The 23,352-nt window shown below is 48.0% G+C and overlaps 1 protein-coding gene across 1 annotated transcript; it reads left to right on the forward strand.

Moving 5' to 3' along the window:
• The first annotated feature begins 385 nt into the window (after positions 1-385).
• LOC133342236 (NXPE family member 3-like) lies at positions 386-19,104 on the forward strand. The gene is made up of 6 exons (XM_061551256.1): positions 386-534; positions 8,018-8,739; positions 9,074-9,150; positions 9,454-9,663; positions 17,769-17,939; positions 18,595-19,104. Exons 1-6 carry the CDS (start codon positions 430-432, stop codon positions 18,954-18,956), a joined length of 1,647 nt encoding a protein of 548 aa, XP_061407240.1. The 5' UTR covers positions 386-429; the 3' UTR covers positions 18,957-19,104.
• Positions 19,105-23,352: the final 4,248 nt, after the last annotated feature.

Raw genomic sequence — 23,352 nt, forward strand, 5'->3', positions numbered from 1 at the left:
TAGCGGGTAATAGGGAGGTGGGGTAACGTAAACGAATAGGGGATGCAGGCGGGAGGGATCTCGGGGGCTAGCGACCCCCACAGATGCACGAGGAGTAGCAGGTGTAGGGACAGAGGGAGGGGGAGGAGGAGGGGGAGGAGGAGGAGGGGGAGGAGGAGGAGGGGGGAGGAGGAGGAGGAGGGGGAGGAGGAGGAGGGGGAGGAGGAGGAGGGGGAGGAGGAGGGGGAGGAGGGGAGGAGGAGGAGGGGGAGGAGGAGGAGGGGGAGGAGGAGGAGGGGGAGGAGGAGGAGGGGGAGGAGGAGGAGGGGGAGGAGGAGGAGGGGGAGGAGGAGGAGGGGGAGGAGGAGGGGGAGGAGGAGGAGGGGGAGGAGAGTGATTGAGGTTGCGACGAAGCACGGGCAGTCCCCGCGTCTCCCTCCTCGGGGCTGAATGATGAAGATGGACTCGAAGAGTCTTCCTCCATCTCGGATCTTCAGGTCGTGGCTTCTCATCTCGCTCCTCGCTCTCAGCGCCCTCGTCTTCTTCGTGATAAACGTGAGAACTCCACCTACTCCTCCTCATCCACCTCACCTTTCTGTATCATCACTACGCCCCTAACCCCTCTCCAGTCCTGTGTGGTTCACGATTTATTGCGATTACCGATGCTTATCTCACGTTATTATTCCACTCGTTTACCCAGGAAAGTCGCCCTGAGTCACAAGACTCTTGTTAAGAGGGTTCTGCCAAGATTTATCAGTACGGGGCGATGTAAAACTATTTTTTATTTTACCGGGTAAGGGCCACTGAGCTATGTAACTCTTTTTCAGAAGCGACTTGTCCACAAATGATAGCCCAACGATGTGGCTCATCACGTCGAAATTTATCGCAGCCAAATCCTCTAAACACGTAATGTTGATTCTTAATATGCAAGGGAAAACCAGAGGATGCGGAGAAAAATCCACGCTAGCACGGGAAGAGTAAACACGCAAACCCCAAACATGCAGCGGGTGTCAGGGTTGGGATCGAACCCACGACCTCCTTCATACCAGGCGAGAGAGTTAACATCTCATAGCCACCGTGGCGCCACTCTGGCCGTGTGTAATCCCAGTTCAGTAATTTACAGGTGATACTTCAGTATACATTTTATTATTTCCCTTCTACGTGACTTTACCGAAAGAACCAAGAAGATGTATACTTTAAGTTTTAATTAATGTGTGGAAACCAGAGAACCGGAGTAAACCCATGCAGACCTGGGGGAGAACTTACAAACTCCACTCGGAGAGGCGCCCGAGTCGTGTGTCGAACCCAGGTACATCTCGCTGTGAGTCAGGGTGATTGATAATTCACTGTGTAACATAAATGAGTACTTTGTTGTTCTTGGGTAGTACGTGTTCTTTCCTAATTGCTTATGCCTCAAAAGTACAGAAAATGGCTATTATTCCCCACAAACTTTGCCTTTTTGACCAGGACACAAAAGCAAAGTTAATCATCCACTCTATTAATAATACTTCGTAACAAATGTATTTATTTTTTGTTCCTGGGTAGTAAGTGTTTTTTCCTAATTGTTTATCCCTCAAAAGTACAGAAAATGGCTATTATGCCCCACAAACTTTGCTTTTGTAACCAGGACATTGATATTTTGAAATGTACCTATTTTCAATGAGAAAACGTGTGCATTTGAGTCATTCCTTCACGTTTCAGTTTCAGGTCAGTTTCTTTTATTAGGTACTAGCAGAAGTACCCGGCGTTGCCCGGGTGAAAATATATTTCTTAATAACGTTACATATATACACAGATATATTGTCAAAGCCCGGTGGGCTTTGACAATACGTTTCACCACTCACCACTCACAACTCACCCTCACCACTCATCCTCACCACTCACCACTCCCACTCACTACTCACCCTCACCATTCACCCTCACAACTCACCAATCTCCCTCACCAATCTCCCTCGCCAATCTCCCTCACCACTCACCCTCACCACTCACTCTCACCATTCACCCTGACCATTCAGCCTCACCACTCACCCTCACCACTCACCACTCACCCTCACTACTCACCCTCACCACTCAACCTCACCCTCACTACTCACCATTCATCCTGACCAATCACCACTGACCAATTACCACCCACCACTCTCCACTAACCCTCACCACTCAACCTCACCACTCACCCTCACCACTCACCCTCAAAACTAACCACTCTCTCACCACTCACCCTCACCCCTCAGCACTCACCCTCACCACTCACCCTCACCACTCACCACTCACCCCTCACCGCTCACCACTCACCCATCACCACTCACAACTGCCACTCACCCTCACCACTCACCCTCACAACAACCACTCACCCTCACCGCTCACCACTCACCCTCAGCAATCACCCTCACCACTCACCCTGACCACTCACCCTCACCACTAACCCTCACCACTCACCCTTACCACTCAACCTCACCACTAACCCTCACCATCACCACTCACCCTTACTACTCACCACTCAACCTCACCACTCTTCGTCACCACTCACCCTCACCACTCACCTCTCACCATCACCACTCACCCTCACCACTCTCCCTCACCACTCACCACTCACTCTCACCATTCACCCTCACCATTCACCACTCACCGTCACAACCACGACTCACCCTCACCACTCACCCTCACTACTCAACCTCACCCTCACTACTCACCATTCATCCTGAACAATCACCACTGACCAATCACCACCCACCACTCTCCACTAACCCTCACCACTCAACCTCACCACTCACCCTCACCACTCACCCTCAAAACTAACCACTCTCTCACCACTCACCCTCACCACTGAGCACTCACCCTCACCACTCACCCTCACCACTCACCACTCACCCCTCACCGCTCACCACTCACCCATCACCACTCACAACTGCCACTCACCCTCACCACTCACCCTCACCACTCACCCTCACAACAACCACTCACCCTCACCGCTCACCAATCACCCTCACCACTCACCCTCACCACTCACCCTGACCACTCACCACTCATCCTCACCAATCACACCCTCACCAATCACCACTCACCCTCACCACTCTCCCTCACCACTCACCACTCAGCCTCACCACTCACCCTCACCACGCACCCTCATCACTCACCACTCACCGTCACAACCACGACTCACCCTCACCACTCACCCTCACCACTCAACCTCACCACTCAACCTCACCCTCAATACTCACCATTCATCCTGACCAATCACCACTGACCAATCACCACCCACCACTCTCCACTAACCCTCACCACTCAACCTCACCACTCACCCTCACCACTCATCCTCAAAACTAACCACTCTCTCACCACTCACCACTCACCCATCACCACTCACAACTGCCACTCACCCTCACCACTCACCCTCACCCCTCACAACAACCACTCACCCTCACCGCTCACCACTAACCCTCACCACTCACCCTGACCACTCACCACTCATCCTCACCAATCACACCCTCACCAATCACACCCTCACCAATCACCACTCACCCTCACCACTCACCCTCACCACTCACCCTCACCACTCACCACTCACGCTCACCCTCACCACTCACCCCTCACTAATCACCAGAGGTGGGACAAAGTCATTGTTATGCAAGTCCAAGTCGAGTCTGAAGTCATCAAATTCATGACTCGAGTCTGACTCGAGTCCAAGTCACATGACTCGAGTCCACACCTCTGCTAATCACCACTCACAACTGCCACTCACCCTCACCACTCACCCTCACGATTCACCCTCACCACTCACCCTCACAACTCAGCACTCATCTTCACCAATCACACCCTCCACAATCACCACTCACCCTCACCACTTACCACTCACCCTCACCACTCACTACTCACCACTCACTACTCACCCTCACCATTGACCCTCACCACTCACCCTCACCACTCTCCCTCACCACTCTCCCTCACCACTCACCAGTCACGCTCACCACTCACGCTCACCACTCACCCTCACTACTCACCCTAACCACTCACCCTCACCGCTCACCACTCACCCTCACCCTGACCACTCACCACTCATCCTCACCAATCACACCCTCACCAATCACCACTCACCGTCACAACCACCACTCACCCTCACCACTCACCCTCACCACTCAACCTCACAACAACCACTCACCCTCACCGCTCACCACTCACCCTCACCACTCACCCTGACCACTCACCACTCATCCTCACCAATCACACCGTCACCAATCACCACTCACCCTCACCACTCACCCTCACCACTCACCCTCACCACTCACCACTCACGCTCACCCTCACCACTCACCCCTCACTAATCACCACTCACAACTGCCACTCACCCTCACCACTCACCCTCACGATTCACCCTCACCACTCACCCTCACAACTCACCACTCATCCTCACCAATCACACCCTCAACAATCACCACTCACCCTCACCACTTACCACTCACCCTCAACACTCACTACTAACCCTCACTACTCACCCTCACCATTGACCCTCACCACTCACCCTCACCACTCTCCCTCACCACTCTCCCTCACCACTCACCCTCACCACTCACCACTCACGCTCACCACTCACGCTCACCACTCACCCTCACTACTCACCCTAACCACTCACCCTCACTAACCCTCACTCACCCTCACCGCTCACCACTCACCCTCACCCTTGACCACTCAACACTCATCCTCACCAATCACACCCTCACCAATCACCCTCACCACTCAACCTCACCACTCAACCTCACCCTCACTACTCACCATTCATCCTGACCAATCACCACTGACCAATCACCACTCACCACTCTCCACTAACCCTCACCACTCAACCTCACCACTCACGCTCACCACTCACCCTCACCACTCACCCTTCTCCCTCAACACTCACGCTCACCCTCACCAATCATCCTCGCCCTCACCACCACCACTCATCCTCACCACTCACCCTCGCCACCACCACTCACCCTCAACACTCACTTTCACCACTCACCACTCACCCTCACCACTCACCCTCACCACTCACGCTCACCCCTCTCCCTCACCACTCACGCTCACCACTCACCCTCACCACTCTTCCTCACCACTCTTCCTCACTCCTCACCACTCACCCTCACTACTCACTAATCACCGTCACTACTCACCCTCACCACTTACTACTCACCCTCACCGCCACTACTCACCCTCACCACTCACCCTCACCATTCACCCCTTTCCCTCACCACTCACGCTCACCACTCACCATCACCAACCATCCTCACCCTCACCCCCACCACTCTCCCTCACCACTCTCCCTCACCACTCACCCTCACCTTAACCACTCACCTTCACCACTCATCCTCACCACTCACCCTCTCCACTCACCCTCAGCACTCACCACTCACCTTCACCACTCACCCTCACCACTCACCCTCACCACTCACCCTCACTACTCACCACTCATCCTCACCAATCACACCCTCAACAATCACCACTCACCCTCACCACTTACCACTCACCCTTACCGCTCACTACTCACCCTCACCACTCACCCTCACCATTCACCCTCACCACTCACCCGCACCACTCTCCCTCACCACTCTCCCTCACCACTCTCCCTCACCACTCTCCCTCACCACTCACCCTAACCACTCAGCAGTCACGCTCACCACTCACGCTCACCACTCCCCCTCACTACTCACCCTAACCACTCACCCTAACCACTCACCCTCACCGCTCACCACTCACCATCACCCTGACCACTCACCACTCATCCTCACCAATCACACCCTCACCAATCACCACTCACCCTCACCTTCACCACTCACCCTCACCACTCACCCTCACTACTCACCCTAACCACTTACCCTCACCACCACCACTCACCCTATTCCCGTTTTGTGTGAATGTGTGTGTCTGCGACACGCAGTTTGTTAAAAAGGGAATACAGTAGGGCGATTCTAAAGTAATCTACAACCCTTGATTCCTTCGCAACGATTGCAAAGAATAGCTTCTTTTCGCGCTTGGGCTACATTTTTAATTACAGAGTTTTATTTTCATTGGTATGTTTTGTTTGAAAGTTTTCAGAAGTTTTTAATAATATTTTTGCCCCGGTCAACGCCGGATATTTCCCATTCGTAGCAGTTTATATCGACTCTATAATCAACTTATTTTAAACGGGAACAGGGCGATTCTAAATGAATCTACAACCATCGATTCCTTTGCGCGATTCAGAGAATCGATTCTTGGCGCGTCGGGTTTAAAAGTAATTACACAGTTGTATTTTCATTGGTATGTAATGTTTTAAAGTTTTCAGAAGATTTTAAATGTATTTTCCCCCCGGGCAACGCTGGGTATATCGAGTTTATAGCACACAGTCTTCGCCTGACACGTGTGGGGTGTCGAGGCCTAGTACCGTACAGAGCCTCCGGCCTCGCCTAGATCGCCCACCCGGCCGAGGCTAGGGGCTGGACCGCTACCCCCACCCCCCCCCCCCCCCCCGCGCTACAAAAATACTGTCTAATCGCTATAATTTTATTATCTACCGACCCTATAATAGTAAGTGCACACATTGGGGTGGGGGGGAAGTGAAACTTTGATGTATTTACCTCAGCGTCGCGTGTTAATGCGTGTGCATATTTTTTACGGGAATAAAAATGGCGTCCACCCCGCAGCGACGGCGTTGCTGGCCGTTGCCAGGGGCAACCGCCGTGGTCAGCGGCGGTCGGCAATAGTAAATAAATAAATAAAGATAAATCACACAAAATCGATAATCGGACCGATGTAAAGGCGACGGACGAAAAATCGGAAATGCCTAAGTTCACCGCGGGGCCGGGGGCGTGCCCACCTGCAAAAATTTTTCTTCCTAAACCCCACGGCCCGAGCGCCAAATCCCTCGAAAGCGAGCGTACGCAGAGGGACAGACGGACAGACAAAAAGTGACGTTTATAGGTTAGATAGCCCTGTGACCCATGCGGCTCTTGACTCGGGTGCAACCGAAACAAACAAAAACATGAACAAAGAACAAACATCTTAAAGTGACTACGCGAAACAGAAAAATCCAGGAAAAAACAGCAAAGTCTTCCAGAACAAACACCGTATATCAACGCTGTGTGCAAATATCCCAGTGGGATGCAATTCAAACAATAACAACCATGAGACGATTTAGATTAAACTTATCAGGCTAACTCTGTACTTCAACAAACAAACATGGAAAAACCAAACGTTTTCGAAATCATCAAAATAAAGCTATAAAAGCAAGTCCACTGCGGTGCTGTTCGTGTTAATGTATTAATTTACATCTTATACGTTCAAAACTAACAGCTGGATAGGAAAGGGATTTTCTGTGGTACGTGATATGCGCGTACAGTACAGTATTACACTGCAAAATAATCTGAAATCCCCACGTGTTTTGCTAGTTTAAAAGTTGCACAAAACATCTCTTTTTTTAAAGAACGCATATGTGAAACATTACACAGAAGGAAATATGTTCCTGGTGTACGAGCTTCGGCAAGACCATCATCTCCAGGAAGGGTTCCTGGTCTCTTCTTGAAAGCGAAGAGGAGGCCTCAGACTTATTGCCTGGGGCTCGTTTTGCCATTAAACACGTGGAGTATGGGGTAGACAAGCCACAGGCGGAAGCTTCAGTTGGTTGGGATAGGCCTGAGGCCAAAAGTTCGAGTTAGCCTCGTAGGAGTAATAATGTCCACGAATCGGGAACCCCCCTTGGGAATATGAGTCAAAATAATACAATCAATCCACAGACTAATATGAAAATCATCGAAACATAGTATGCTGAGTTGATATCAACGAAAGGGTCAGGGACGTCCATTTGAGCGCTGCTTACTCATGCATGAAGTCACCGTAAGTCCTGAAGGTGATTTGAAATGGTTATTTCACACCTGCCACATTGAATTGTCTTTAGGATGCGGTATATCACAGGTTGCCATAAACGTGTCGCCACCCCCCAAGCAGAAGTTGACACCATGACACCGACATCCTGCCCCTCTGGGCTGCATGATCCTACGTCATAAATTTCCTCTTTGTACCTCCCCAGGTGTCCCTCATCCTCCCTCCCTCACATAAACCTCCCCGTCAAGTAAGGCCTGAACCAAGCCTCGGAAGCTCCACTCCAGAGCCACACGACATTGAGATGGACGACCTGCGACAATTCCTCTGGTGGCCAAGCCTGCCTGCCACGCCCTCCTTCGACTTTGAGTCATCCACCAGCCCCGCGGCCACAAGCTACCGGCTGCTGGGTGGGACACGCAACTTCACGGTGGGTGACACGCTGCACCTCACCGTGCAGGCCCGAGACCACCACGGCAGGGACAAGCGGCACGGCGGAGACTACTTTCGCATCAAAGTCTACTCAGACACGCTCCGGGCGGGAGCATTCGGCTCGGTGCTGGACCACGACAACGGCTCGTACACGGCGAGCGTCGTGCTGCCGTGGCCAGGCGAGGCCCTCGTGGACATCAAGCTGGTTCACTCCAGTGAGGCCGTGCACATCGTCAGCCGCCTGCGCGACTCGGCGCCCAACAAGATCTACTTCACCGGCTACTTCGAGAAGGAAGGAGCGAGAGGCGAGGCCACCGAGTGCAACGCGGTGCCGCACTTAATGATTAAGTCCAAGATGTGCGAGTTCAGATACGCGGCTACGGGACACATGTGGTTCTGCAAGAAGCCCAGGAAATTGCCCTGTGACACCCTGCGATTTCACTCACTCGGAGGACACAGAAACATTCTCACAAAGCAGGAGAACCGGTTCTTCAGCAAGTAAGAGCTGGGATTCCCCCCCCCCCCTGTTTGACAATCCTCACCTACATATTCACGTTGGTTGTAGCATCAAAATGACGATTACTGTTGGGTGACTTCAGAGCATTAGTAGAGAAGAGAATGAGTTTGCATTACTGACGAGCCCAATCTTGAGTGCATAGTGTTTTCGACTATTTTGTGTTCTCCTGCTGTGATGGGTTTTATCATTTACAGACAAGACTAATCTTCACTACACAGTGATTTATTTGCTTGCATTTTACCTGCTGATGTGGCTTCCCTTCTGTGTGGTCCATTATTTACCCATTCTTCTGTGCGTTGTTCCTGGGTGATGCAGCAACGTATCCAAGGTGAGAATCATTGGAGATCCAAGCCAGATTGAGGTGCAGCCGTCCCCATCATCGCAAAACCTCAGTAAGTGCTGAGCACTCACACTTCACATCTCACACAACCTGAGCTACACCGATCCCGTGTGTGGCCACCCCTGTTTAGAGTGGCCAGAGTATAAAAAATGCTCTGAAGATAATCTCATAAATTCAGCAGACTTTAACATGACCATAAACATGGAAAAAGAAAACAGATTGGATGTAAAAGTAAATGATGGTATCATGGTAAGATCGTAACAATTCCGTAAGTTTGTCATACGTTTGTCTACGATATAATTTATCTTAACTTATTGTAGACATGATATTGGATGTGCATGCGTGTCCGTCCTAGCAAATGCCCTTGGACCATGTGTGCCGGGCCACCCCGTGCCCTCCCCGAGCGGCTTCTACCTCAACGATGAGTGGGTGTCGCTGTCCTGCAAGGCTCGGCCCTTCCCAGCCCTTCAAGACCTGGCCAATTGCCTAAGCGGCAAGAGGTTTTACATGTACGGGGACTCCACCATTCGCCAGTGGTTCCTGCACCTCACCGCTAACGTGCCAGGTAAATGGAACTCACCATCTATTGTTATAATTGGTTCTTTACCCTTCTATCTGGCAACAAAACTGACACCTTTTTGCAAGGAGTCATGTTTGCATAGACCGCAATACCTGCAGTCAATACAAACAAAAGAACATAACTCTGATAATGTGCACTGTCCCTGAAGTTGATTGGTCCACACCCGAGACAGCTTTCCTTCGAGCCTAGTCTCATATGGGTTGGACCAGATTACGCCAAAAGGCGCACAACTCAAGGACAATGCACCATCAGAGTATGAGAGCTCGGGGCAAGCATCTACACTATGGGGACCTCATTTGCCAGTAAAAATATGATAATTGGTTCTTTACCCTTCTATCTGGCAACAAAACTGACACCTTTTTGCAAGGAGTCATGTTTGCATAGACCGCAATACCTGCAGTCATAATACAAACAAAAGAACATAACTCTGATAATGTGCACTGTCCCTGAAGTTGATTGGTCCACACCCGAGACAGCTTTCCTTCGAGCCTAGTCTCATATGGGTTGGACCAGATGACGCCAAAAGGCGCACAACTCAAGGACAATGCACCATCAGAGTATGAGAGCTCGGGGCAAGCATCTACACTATGGGGACCTCATTTGCCAGTAAAAATATGCACATTATCAGAGTTATGTTCTTTTGTTTGTATTATGACTGCAGGTATTGCGGTCTATGCAAACATGACTCCTTGCAAAAAGGTGTCAGTTTTGTTGCCAGATAGAAGGGTAAAGAACCAATTATCATATTTTTACTGGCAAATGAGGTCCCCATAGTGTAGATGCTTGCCCCGAGCTCTCATACTCTGATGGTGCATTGTCCTTGAGTTGTGCGCCTTTTGGCGTCATCTGGTCCAACCCATATGAGACTAGGCTCGAAGGAAAGCTGTCTCGGGTGTGGACCAATCAACTTCAGGGACAGTGCACATTATCAGAGTTATGTTCTTTTGTTTGTATTATGACTGCAGGTATTGCGGTCTATGCAAACATGACTCCTTGCAAAAAGGTGTCAGTTTTGTTGCCAGATAGAAGGGTAAAGAACCAATTATCATATTTTTACTGGCAAATGAGGTCCCCATAGTGTAGATGCTTGCCCCGAGCTCTCATACTCTGATGATGCATTGTCCTTGAGTTGTGCGCCTTTTGGCGTCATCTGGTCCAACCCATATGAGACTAGGCTCGAAGGAAAGCTGTCTCGGGTGTGGACCAATCAACTTCAGGGACAGTGCACATTATCAGAGTTATGTTCTTTTGTTTGTATTATGACTGCAGGTATTGCGGTCTATGCAAACATGACTCCTTGCAAAAAGGTGTCAGTTTTGTTGCCAGATAGAAGGGTAAAGAACCAATTATCATATTTTTACTGGCAAATGAGGTCCCCATAGTGTAGATCACCATCTATTGTTCCACCGGCTGAGAGTGCTTTATATGATCTATATCAACGGTGGCCTTCAATACCCCATTTCCACTGGTATTGCCGGGCCAAGCCAGTATCGCACCCTCTCGATACGAGCCAGACCAAAACAAGGCACTTGAATCTAGCTTTTGGGAAAGCAAATCTAGCTGGTGTGAGCTTACCCGTATTGAATCACATGTGTATGGACCGAAAATAAGCCAAAGTCAATGTGCAGCCTAACGGTTATTCAAAGATAGACCAGCTGCACAAGCTCTCCTCCTCCCAACTCCCCCATTGTTCTGCTCCTGCATTCTCGCTGGCTGACTGGCTGCCCCGCCCGTGCTGCTTGCGCAGCTCTCGTCCCCCGCCCACTCACTTTGGAAACCCTTATAAGCAGTTGCATTCGGAGGCTTGCCCCCTCTTTTCTCTCCGCCTGATGAAGACCGCTTGTGTTGCGATCTAAACGTCGGGAGTTTTATGCTTTTATAATTTTCAATTTATTATTATAATTTGTAAGTTTTATTTTACTATTTTTATTGTGAGTTTTTTGTTTTTTGCTCTTCTTATTTTACATTTATAACTTTTTATTTTTTTTTACTTTTTTATTTTTAGATAAAATTTTTTTTTCTCTACGTGACTTTACTGAAAGAACCAAGAATATGAATTCCTGCAGTCACGAAAGTTTAAAGTCAAAATATAGACTAAGGTCTCCGATTGGCGGATAGAGGCCTCCACAGGGATTGGTCGGGAGGCAGGCTTTTGAAGTGATTGAAAGAAAGGGTTTGAATGAGAATAAGCCGGAAAAAGAGTGGAACCCAGAGGCAACATTTTGGATCTGTTAGAGGAGGATTGGGATTGGCTACGGGAAAAACAGTGAGGGAACATTCGAGAAAGGGCACTGGAAAGATATAAAAGAGCAGAGCACAAGGAGAGGGGACGTTCAAGGAAAAGTGCCGCTTCAATATCAACAACGAAGCCCGCACCTAGATTGTTCTGTATGAATAAAAAGTGGCGCCTCGTATACACCATTGGAACCTCCTTTGTCAGTAGCAAAATATGATCATTGGTTTTTTACCCTTTTATCTGGCAACAAAACTGACACCTCTTTTTACAAGGAGTCATGTTTGCATTGACCACAATACCTGCGGTCGGAATGCAAAAAAAAACACAACTCTGATAATGTATGCACTGTCCTTTAAATTGATTGGTCAACACCCGAAAAGCTTTTCTTAGAGCCTAGTCTCACATGATGTTGGACCAGATGACGCCAAAAGGCACACAACTCAAAGACAGTGCAGTTGTGTGCCTTTTGGCGTCATCATGGCCCCTCGTAGTTTATCGTTCGAGTCTCTACACACGTATGATTCTATACTCTGCTGCGTGTTGCTGTAATTACTACGGAGCGCCTCGTGCATTTTTTTAATTATATTTGAAGGCAATGATGAACAGAGACAGGACCCAAAGCCTCACGTGCACAGCAGGCCACGTCCAGCAGTGTCTAGACCAGTGGTCGGGAACCTATGGCTCGCGAGCCATTTATGGCTCTTCCGGTGACGGCATATGGCTCCCAGACAATTTTGAGTTGAAAAAATAAATAAAAATAAATCAGTTTGGAACTGATTTAAAAATACTTGTGATATTGCTTAATAATAGTGTCATTTTAAAGTAAACAGAAATTAGTTTTGAAGATAAATTTCACGGGTCACGGGTCCCGTGACCCGTGGGTCGGGTCGGGAACCAATGGCTCGCATGTCACGGGTCATTGTAAAGGTGAAGACATCCATTTGATCAAATAGCCAACTAGTTTATCCGCTTCAACCCTTCTAACGGAAAAGATGGCGAAAAGAAAAAAAGACGATGATTACCGTGCATTCCAGGCTGCGTGGACAGAGGAATTTGCATTTGTGGAGAGAGCAGGATCTAATATGCAATGATAAAATTGCATCGATTAAACGGTCAAATATAAAGCGGCACTTCGATACGCACCATGCTTCATTTGCATCGAAATATCCAGCGGGGGACAGCAGGAAAAAGGCATGCGAAGAGCTACAGCGGAGAGTGCAGACGAGTCAGCAGCAACTACGTGTGTGGACCAAGCAAGGTGACGGGAATTCCGCTAGCTTTGCGGGTGCTTTGGCAATAGTAAAGAATGGAAAGCCATTCACAGATGGCGAGTATGCCAAAACATTCATGATTGATGTGGCCAATGAACTGTTTGATAACTTCCCAAATAAAGACAAGATAATCAAACGAATAAAAGACATGCCTCTGTCAGCAAGAACTGTTCACGATCGTAGCATCATGATGGCAAATCAAGTCGAGGAAACACAAATTAAGGACATAAACGCCGGGACATACTTTTCTCTCGCGTTAGATGAGTCAACAGACGTTAGCCATCTATCTCAGTTCAGTTTAATTGCCAGGTATGCTGCAGGTTACACACTGCGTGAGGAAAGCTTGGCTGTTTTGCCAATGAAAGGGACAACAAGAGGAGAGGATTTATTCACGTCTTTCATGGAGTTTGCTAAAGAAAAAAAACTACCGATGGATAAACTTATTTCTGTCTGTACTGATGGTGCACCCTGTATGTTGGGGAAGAACAAATGATTTGTAGCGCTTCTCCGTGAACATGAAAAGAGAGCCATCCTAAGTTTCATTGCATCCTGCACCAGGAGGCCTGGTGAGGTGATGTCGCTGGTCATTCGAGTGGTCAACTTTATTGTTGCCCGAGCTTTAAATGATCGCCAGTTTAAAGCTCTGTTAGAAGAAGTTGGGAATCATTATCCCGGTCGGCTTTAACACAGCAACGTGCGTTGGTTGTCAAGGGGGAAGGTGCTCAGCCGTTTTGCAGCTTGCCTGAGTGAAATCCGGACTTTTCTTGAAATGAAAGGCGTCAAGCATCCTGAACTAGACAACACTGACTGGCTCCTGCAGTTTCACTATCTCGTGGACATAACTGGCCATCTGAACCAGCTCATTGTGAAAATGCAAGGTATTGGAAATACAATCTCATCCCTTCAACAAGCAGTGTTTGCATTTGAAAGCAAGCTGGAAGTCTTTCTCAGGGACATTGAAACAGGTCGTCTTCTGCACTTTGAAAGACTGCGACAATTTAGAGATGCATGCTTAGCAAGTGACTCCACTCAACATCTGGATCTCCAGCAGCTAGCTGGCTTTACGTCCAATCTCCTGCAGTCATTCAAAGCACGTTTTGGAGAATTTCGTGCGCGCACTGGTCTTTTCAAGTTCATCACTCATCCACATGAGTGTGCAGTGGACAAAGTCGACCTGACATGCATCCCCGGGGTCTCTATCGGAGACTTTGAGCTGGAAGTTGCTGACCTGAAGGCATCAGACATGTGGATGAGTAAGTTCAAGTCACTTAATCGAGAGTTGGAAAGTCTTGCGCGACAGCGAGCAGAGCTGGCGCGGGAACACAAGTGGACAGAAATGAAAAATATTCAACCTGAAGACCAGCTGATTACTACTATGGGGACCTCATTTGCCAGTAAAAATATGATAATTGGTTCTTTACCCTTCTATCTGGCAACAAAACTGACACCTTTTTGCAAGGAGTCATGTTTGCATAGACCGCAATACCTGCAGTCATAATACAAACAAAAGAACATAACTCTGATAATGTGCACTGTCCTTGAAGTTGATTGGTCCACACCCGAGACAGCTTTCCTTCGAGCCTAGTCTCATATGGGTTGGACCAGATGACGCCAAAAGGCGCACGCGTCATCTGGTCCAACCCATATGAGACTAGGCTCGAAGGAAAGCTGTCTCGGGTGTGGACCAATCAACTTCAAGGACAGTGCACATTATCAGAGTTATGTTCTTTTGTTTGTATTATGACTGCAGGTATTGCGGTCTATGCAAACATGACTCCTTGCAAAAAGGTGTCAGTTTTGTTGCCAGATAGAAGGGTAAAGAACCAATGACCAGCTGATTCTTAAAACTTGGAACGAGCTTCCTGTGACATACCACACAATGCAGCGTGTGAGTATTGCCATATTGACCATGTTTGGCTCTACATATGCATGTGAGCAGTCATTCTCGCATATGAGGAACATTAAGACCAACCTACGCTCACGTTTAACTGATGGAAGCCTCAACGCCTGCATCAAGCTCAACCTCACCACGTATGAACCAGACTACAAGGCCATCAGCAAAACCATGCAGCACCAGAAGTCGCATTAAAAGTAAGACATTTAATTTATTATACGTTAAAAATACTATATGGCTCTCAATGAAATATATTTAGAAATATTTGGCTTTTATGGCTCTCCCAGTCAAAAAGGTTCCCGACCCCTGGTCTCGACTATTTGGAGCACAGGACACGTCCCCAATTTAGATTTGGGATGGACTCTGTGGTGAGTCACTGAGCTGAGATATTGTGTGACGTGGAGAGTGATGGGGAGTGTCTGGTCATTATTTCAGGCATCCACACGCTCCTCGAAAGAACACTTTGAAATAAATATTTACCGTTTCACAAACCCCTGGTGCTCAGCTGTTGTGGTGTGACCCACTTCTCTGGAGGACAGAACACAACGCAGAGTAATTACTCATCGTCTCCGAACCTTATTTGTTTCTATTTATCCCACCTGTCCCCCTCGTCACGATTCATTGGTGGAGAGGGACAGGGTGGGACGGCTACACAAGGCCAGTGGAAAAGACGAGTGGGAGACAAGACAGGGATCCACTCTGATGTCAAATGCCACATGCTCATTAATGGAATTGTCAAAAGATTTAAATCTAGCAGGAACCTCCTTAGAAAGTATCGATACCCCATTACGTTCTCCTGGAGGCTGTTGGTGGCACGAACTTCTGGCAACAGTAGCAGTCATGCCCACCCAGCCTCTCTACACTTCTCAAGCGGCTTGCAATCGCACCCACCCTGGACGTGCATATCAATATCTAAATATTAAGTACTGGTGTTATACAGTCCGCACATGCGGCGTGCGTCTCGGCTTCCTAAAATGAATTACTGCAGTGAAATGGTCACACACGCGACGTAGCCTCACTACAACTAAGCTAATACAGCTAACAAAGCCTTATTATGAGAAGGCACCTGAGTAGTGAGAACACGCCAATTGTATAGCACTGATCAAGTGCCACACACGTGGGTATTCCAGCACGAACTCCCTACCTGCATAATATAACAATAGGTTTTACCCTTTCTGGCAAAAAAAGGTTTCAAGATGTTAAAACACCAAAAAGAATCCTTATTCAAAGAAACCTGTCTGCATTAACGACACGTAATTGTGGTGAACATGCAAACAGCTGGGCAGCTTGGGCTTCCTGATTGCCCCCCCCCCCGCCACTGTCTCCTCCAAGGATTGGTCGACAGCCCCAGACTTCCTCACTGGCTCGTATCCGTGTCCTCGTGGCGTCAAGCACAGGCGTGAGGACCCTTGTTTAGAGATGTACCATCGTTACTGGAGATTTGCAAAATGTATTGTGGTATGTAACAAATCAAGAACAGACTGCTCTTCTCTAGTAGACGCCCAACTAGGCTGTACGCCGTGCTATCCCACAAGTTTGAAGCTTCAATGAAAATACTTTTTCTGCAATGGTCAAACACGGCGATCGCCACACTAACGTTGCGTTAAAGAGTATTGGAATGAAGTCACTGTAACATCAGCGGAGTACCATAATGACACACCTGATTTCTTTTTACAAAATTATTATGGATGAGTCATTCACTTCATCTAAACTGCAGCCTTGTCATATGCTACTTCTAAATCTATCCGGGTTTCAGTAACAAGTTGTACAGGCTGCTCCATGATGATACCCACAACATGTTCCTTAGATAATGTTCCTTTTATACTTCTACCTCGTTTATTCACATACAATTTGTGACGAACACTATGAATGCCCATTTAGGCTTAAAAATTGAAACCACTTTTAAAACAGCGACGATCAAACTATTGATGAAGACAGAATGTGGACCCTGACCAGCTGTGTTATTTTGGCCTCTTTCTAATCTCCTTTTCCAGAAACAGTATTGAAGCATATTGTGGCATTTCAATGAAACACCATCCAGGGACGAATGCGGTCATTAACCCTCTACAAAGCAGGCTTCAGGTTACTGTACAGCACGGTTGTTCATGATTTATTGATGGCTGCTGATTTTTGTTCATTATCTATTTTTGGTCTTTTGAACCTCGGCACTGATTTGATATTGTTAACTATGACGTTCTTTGAGATGGCCTGAAGAACCATGGATGTATTTTAGGAAATTGCTATTGGCTGGCTTAGATCTTTCTGCTACAATAGAAAGAAGTTTGTATCGATGGGTGGCTTTATATTTGCCATCGCTTGGTGTCCTCGAGTGTCCCACAGATTATGTTTCGAACGTACAAGGCCCTGAGTGACTTGGCTTCATCGTACCCAAGAGATCTGCTTTCCTGTTATGCACTCGCACGGTGGTGGTCCCTAATACAAAACTTCTCTGCTTGGGTGACGGACCATTGTTCCTCCACTCCACGACAGTGGAATTATCTCAGGCTATCATAGACTCGGATACCCTTGGTATTTTCAATCTCAAAACTACTTTTTATTTACTGGCCTTTGATTATTTTATTGTCTTGTGAAAGTAGTGATATTGTGTGGTGTTCTATTGTTTTTAATTGTACATGTTTTCTGTGAACGGCGCTGTGCAAAATAAATATGACATGCCTGCCCTTCTCAGACATGAAGTTCATCGACATCAACGCGCCCACGCTGCTGGGCCCACTCATGTCGGCGAGCGTGGCTACCAAGTCGTTCCTGCTTTACCGCACGCAGGGCCTCCCCTTCCTCACACAGCGCGGGCCCGTGGCCGCCATCCACTACGTGGCCAACGAGATCGACGGCCTCCCCGGTCAGGAGGCCCCTCTGAGACAGCCCCCCATGCTCCTCACTCTCCCACAACTAGACGTGGCATTTTATGGCCCTTTTCCACCACACATCTGAGCCGATCCAGCCGGTGGCTCTAGAGCTTCCACCGTCGTCACTGTCGAGCTTCTACCCGTGTGTGTCCCCGTCCGTGTGCTTGTCTGTGCGAATTTCTCTCTGTGCGAATAAGTAATGGGACTTACAACAGCCAACAGAAAAGCTGAATAGTTTATAATAATCGAATATTCTAGTACACTACCTCGTAGCAGCATGTTCTTCTGAATGTAAAAATTAACAATACCTACATTTGCATTTGGTTGCGCTATAAAATGGAGCAGAGCTGAAAAACCGAACTGCAAAGCGGCTGTCGTTGCTTAACCGTACAAGATGGGCAAAACCACTGTGACCTATGCTAACTATGCAGTGATATTTTAACGCGGTGGCTGACAAGCTGCAAATTCCAGCGATTTGGAAAACGAGGTTTTTAGGCTCATTAGTCAACCTCGCGCTTCAATAACAAGGGCAACAATAGCCACTCCACTAAGAACACAAACATCTGGGAAAAGCCCTTCTGTCTGCGTTGCTGTGTGTGTGTCCGTGTTCTCATGTCCTCGTGTCCGTGTCTGTGTCCTACAACCTAGGTGGAAAGGACACGGTGGTGGGGATCAGCTTATGGGCTCACTTCACGGGGTTCCCAGTGTCTCTCTACATCGCTCGCATGCGCGGCATTCGCGCCGCGGTCGTCCGCCTGCTGAATCGAGCCCCCGGCACGCTGGTCATCTTCAAGTCGGCCAACACCAGCTACCACTCGCCCGACCAGTCCGATTGGCTCAACCGTCAGCTCGACCAGATCATGCGTCGTCTCATGGCGGGGTTGCCTGTCGTTATTTTGGACGCCTGGGAAATGACGGCGGCCCACCGTCTCCCGGACAACTTGCATCCCGAGCCCGTCATCATCCATAACGAGATCAAGCTCATCCTGGCCTATGTGTGTCCCCAATAGGGTTTCCGCTACCTGAGGTAGAAGAAAATCGGCACAAATCATGGGAAGATCGTCTCGCAATACCAGAATTGGGGAAAACTCAGTCTCAATAAATTTGTCTTGAGTGGTACATCAAGTAAAGCCTCTTGTATTTCTCATTACATATCCTCAAATATTGTGAACCTCGCATTGGAATTTCATGTATAATTGCTGAATATTTCCAATCAGTCCCCATTAGGGTTGGCAATGTTCAGGCTCTTATATGGACACACAGCAGAGGGCACATTTAAGAAATGTCGCTCGACAGTCAAACTGATATATGATCCTCATGGCGGTACCACCGAGGTAATACAAATAATACAAAATGGCCGGGGCAATTAAATATTTTATTTCAGGGACACTATTTTTTCTAGGGGTGTACTTAACTCTGCAACTGGGGTACCAATCCGAAATCAGTGCTACTCCGTGATGTCGAAACGCAGCGAGGACGATTGCGCTGAAACCCTGAACGCTCGTATGCACCATAGTGTATCGTGTACAGCTCGTCGAGATGAGTCGATTTCCGCATCGCCGACCAACAGACTAAAAATGACTGCATCACGGACATTATGCAAGAGCCGGGGTACTATGGTACCCCCGGGTACCACCACAAGGTTCATATGAGAGGTGGTATTTAGCCAAAGTACAGAAGAAAGTAATATAATGGGACTTTGTGTGCAGTCGTTTTTTAATGGACTGAAATAGCTTACTTCATCAGGTCAGGTATGTGCAAGTACATGCGGGTGGTCCACAAAACCGGTCGATTACAGATCTGGCCCAAAAATGTTTTGAATACATGCGATTGGGTGCAGATTAGGGCAAGTTCATCGCGATTCATCCGCATGAGCGTCAGCTGAAAAGCAAAAACACTGGCTGACAGCACTTGCCTACAGATGTATTTGATAATAACAACTTTGAACAAGTACATTTTAAGTTTATCTTTCATAAAAAAATCTGTTTAGACTCATTATAAAGCCTGTAACAGACTGTTGGGACAAGTGCTGTTAGCGAGCACCTATGAAAGCCAGCACGGCACATGAGGGAGTAAGTCGCCAGCACCAAACCGAGCCAATTTTTATCTCCCCAATGCTGATTTTTGCACACTGCATCAGCCCCTCATTGAAGGCTTAGTTGACCTAGAGGATGCCCTGGAATATTCACATATTCGCTACCACTGATGTTGGCCATGAGCGGGAATCGAACTCGAGATTCGTAGTACAGTGCGCTAACCACTGCACTATCGCTCCCTACATGCACAGACAGAATTAAATATATATACACACAACATTCTAGACACACACACGTACACTGTATATTAGTGTGTCAATTTCGATTTAAAGCTTTCGTGACTGCAGGGATTCATCTTCTTGGTTCTTTCGGTAAAGTCACGTAAAAGGGAAGTAATAAAATAATAAAAATAAAAACAATAAAATAATTCTCACGACGTTTCGGCCACAACGCAAGCAGCCGTCCTCAGGTGAAAACCAGGCCCGTCGAGGCGACAGAAACTGAATGAAACAGCACACGAGCTTGGAGCATATATATAAGCTGGGCGCCTTGACAAAGGAATTTGCATATCAAGAGGAATTTAGCATATTTATGGGAAATGCAGGAATGTGATTAGTACTACATATGCATGTGCATTATGCAGGATTAACAGCATCAAAGGGAGCTGCAGTTTGTTGCTGCTGCAGTTGATGCTGCTGCTGCAGTTGCTGCTGCTGCAGTTGCTGCTGCTGCAGTTGCTGCTGCTGCTGCTGCTGCTGCAGTTGCTGCCTTATCCATTTTAATATAACATGTATTATTCTACCCACCCTAATGTGTATCACACTGCTATATATTTACTATACAATTACGACACCATACATTACTCTGCACACTGCACCAAGCATACAAATGCCACACTATCTGCCACTATACACTGTACCATTGACCGTCGTGTCAATGGGTGAGTGGTGGTAGGAAACTTGCAGCGGAGCAAAGAATCCATTCCCTGCGGAGAATACAATGCCAGTGAGTGGAACGCGGTCTGAAAGTCACCGTAAACGTGAACACAACCAGTTAAGATCCAAAATGGTTTATTTCGTCCTTCCAATGATTGCTAAGCCAGAATCCATCTTCTCGGTTGAAATTGTCTCTGTGTTTGTATATGTGGATCGCCTCATGAACAAATCTCTCATGATAGCCAGATGGCTTGCAGAGAACCTCTGTCTTGGAGAAGTCAATGTCATGTGAGCCCACTGAATTGTAACAGTGATCTGCCACGGCTGAGGTGTTTGTCCTACCGTGTTTCAGGTCTGCTTTATGTTCATGGATGCGGTCCGAGACATGCCGTTTGGTTTCTCCAATGTAACTGCTACTACTACAAACTAAGTTGCCTCTGTGGTAGCAGTTACATTGGAGAAACCAAACGGCATGTCTCGGACCGCATCCGTGAGCATAAAGCAGACCTGAAACACGGTAGGACAAACACCTCAGCCGTGGCAGATCACTGTTACAATTCAGTGGGCTCACATGACATTGACTTCTCCAAGACAGAGGTTCTCTGCAAGCCATCTGGCTATCATGAGAGATTCATTCATGAGGCGATCCACATATACAAATGTAGTGACATAAGAAGGGAGGGGCTGCTGTAGGCTCTGGGTTCCCAGGTGGGTCCAGACGCGTAATCCCCTGGGCGCCAGGCGCTGGGTTCCCAGGGGGTCCAGACGCTTAAGCCTCTGGGCGCCGCCAACGGGGGGGGGGCTGTGTGTGCTCTGTGGGATGTCTGGTGGCGCACACGGCCCCACCCCTCGTTGGACCAGGCATAAAAGGAGAGCTCCCTGGACGATCGGGGCCCAGTTGTAACTCAAGACCCAAGACCCACGACCAGCCATCTGAAGACCCTGGGATGCTGTGAGAGCCAGCGCTGGGACTCTGGAACTCCCGACGCTACGACCTTGTGAGGGCGAGTTCCGGAGCGTAGCCAGAGTAGAGTATCTAGGCTGTGTAGCTAGGCTGTGTACCTAAGCTGTAGCAGAGTACCAGGACTGTTGGAGTGTTGTATTGTAATAAAGAAGTTACATCTACAAGTGTCTCCGGAACCCGTTACACAAACACAGAGACAATTTCAACCGAGATGGATTCTGGCTTAGCAATCATTGGAAGGACGAAATAAACCATTTCGGATCTTAACTGATTGTGTTCACGTTTACGGTGACTTTCAGACCGCGTTCCACTCACTGGCATTGTATTCTCCGCAGGGAATGGATTCTTTGCTCCGCTGCAAGTTTCCTACCACCACTCACCCATTGACACGACGGTCAATGGTACAGTGTATAGTGGCAGATAGTGTGGCATTTGTATGCTTGGTGCAGTGTGCAGAGTAATGTATGGTGTCGTAATTGTATAGTAAATATATAGCAGTGTGATACACATTAGGGTGGGTAGAATAATACATAATGTTATATTAAATTGGATAAGGCAGCAACTGCAGCAGCAGCAGCAACTGCAGCAGCAACTGCAGCAGCAACAAACTGCAGCTCCCTTTGATGCTGTTAATCCTGCATAATGCACATGCATATGTAGTACTAATCACATTCCTGCATTTCCCATAAATATGCTAAATTCCTCTTGATATGCAAATTCCTTTGTCAAGGCGCCCAGCTTATATATATGCTCCAAGCTCGTGTGCTGTTTCATTCAGTTTCTGTCGCCTCGACGGACCTGGTTTTCACCTGAGGACGGCTGCTTGCGTTGTGGCCGAAACGTCGTGAGAATTATTTTATTGTGTTTCATTTTTATTATTTTATTACTTCCCTTCTAGTGTGTCAATGTTCATTAAGGTTTTTAGGTTAGATTGCATAAGTATAAATGTGTCGTAATCCTGCACCATCCGCCACAGCCAATTAGTAAGGGATTGTCACGTAAACAAACGCCAATTAGTTACTACTTAAGCCCACTGGTGTGTTGCAGAGTAAATCCACAACATTTAAAATTTGAGTACGACGTTTCGCTGGTAATTACGTCCAGCAGCATTGATGATGCTAGATGTAATTGACGTTTGTTTACGTGGCAAATCCCTTACTTATTGGGTGTGTCGGGTGGTGGAGGGTAACGACACATTTATACTCACGCGATCTAACCCAAAAACCTTCATTATGAATATTGGTCGCGAAAGCCGACGTGTTATACCATGTGTGTTAATGTGTTCAGTAGCACGCGCGTATTGGTGCATACGAAGGTGTGTATTACCGTGATGAGCGCATGTAAGTTGGTGTGTGTTAGCGCATGCTGCTTCCCGGGCCCTGTGTGCTTGAGTATGAAGTTCTCGTTGCGGAACGTCCTGCCATCGATGGACAAGCCACCATGCCATTATTCTGGGTGAAGTCTCCACCCT

The sequence above is a fragment of the Lethenteron reissneri genome, chromosome 2, assembly GCF_015708825.2.
Source record: "Lethenteron reissneri isolate LAM-NWPU_2019-01 chromosome 2, ASM1570882v1, whole genome shotgun sequence".
Lineage (NCBI taxonomy): Eukaryota > Metazoa > Chordata > Hyperoartia > Petromyzontiformes > Petromyzontidae > Lethenteron > Lethenteron reissneri.

Coding starts and splice junctions, on each gene's coding strand:
- LOC133342236 (XM_061551256.1), top strand. CDS start 430: ATGATGAAGATGGACTCGAAGAGTCTTCCTCCATCTCGGATCTTCAGG. Junction 8,740..9,073: donor GAGAACCGGTTCTTCAGCAA/GTAAGAGCTGGG, acceptor TGGGTGATGCAG/CAACGTATCCAAGGTGAGAA. Junction 9,151..9,453: donor CCCATCATCGCAAAACCTCA/GTAAGTGCTGAG, acceptor TGTCCGTCCTAG/CAAATGCCCTTGGACCATGT.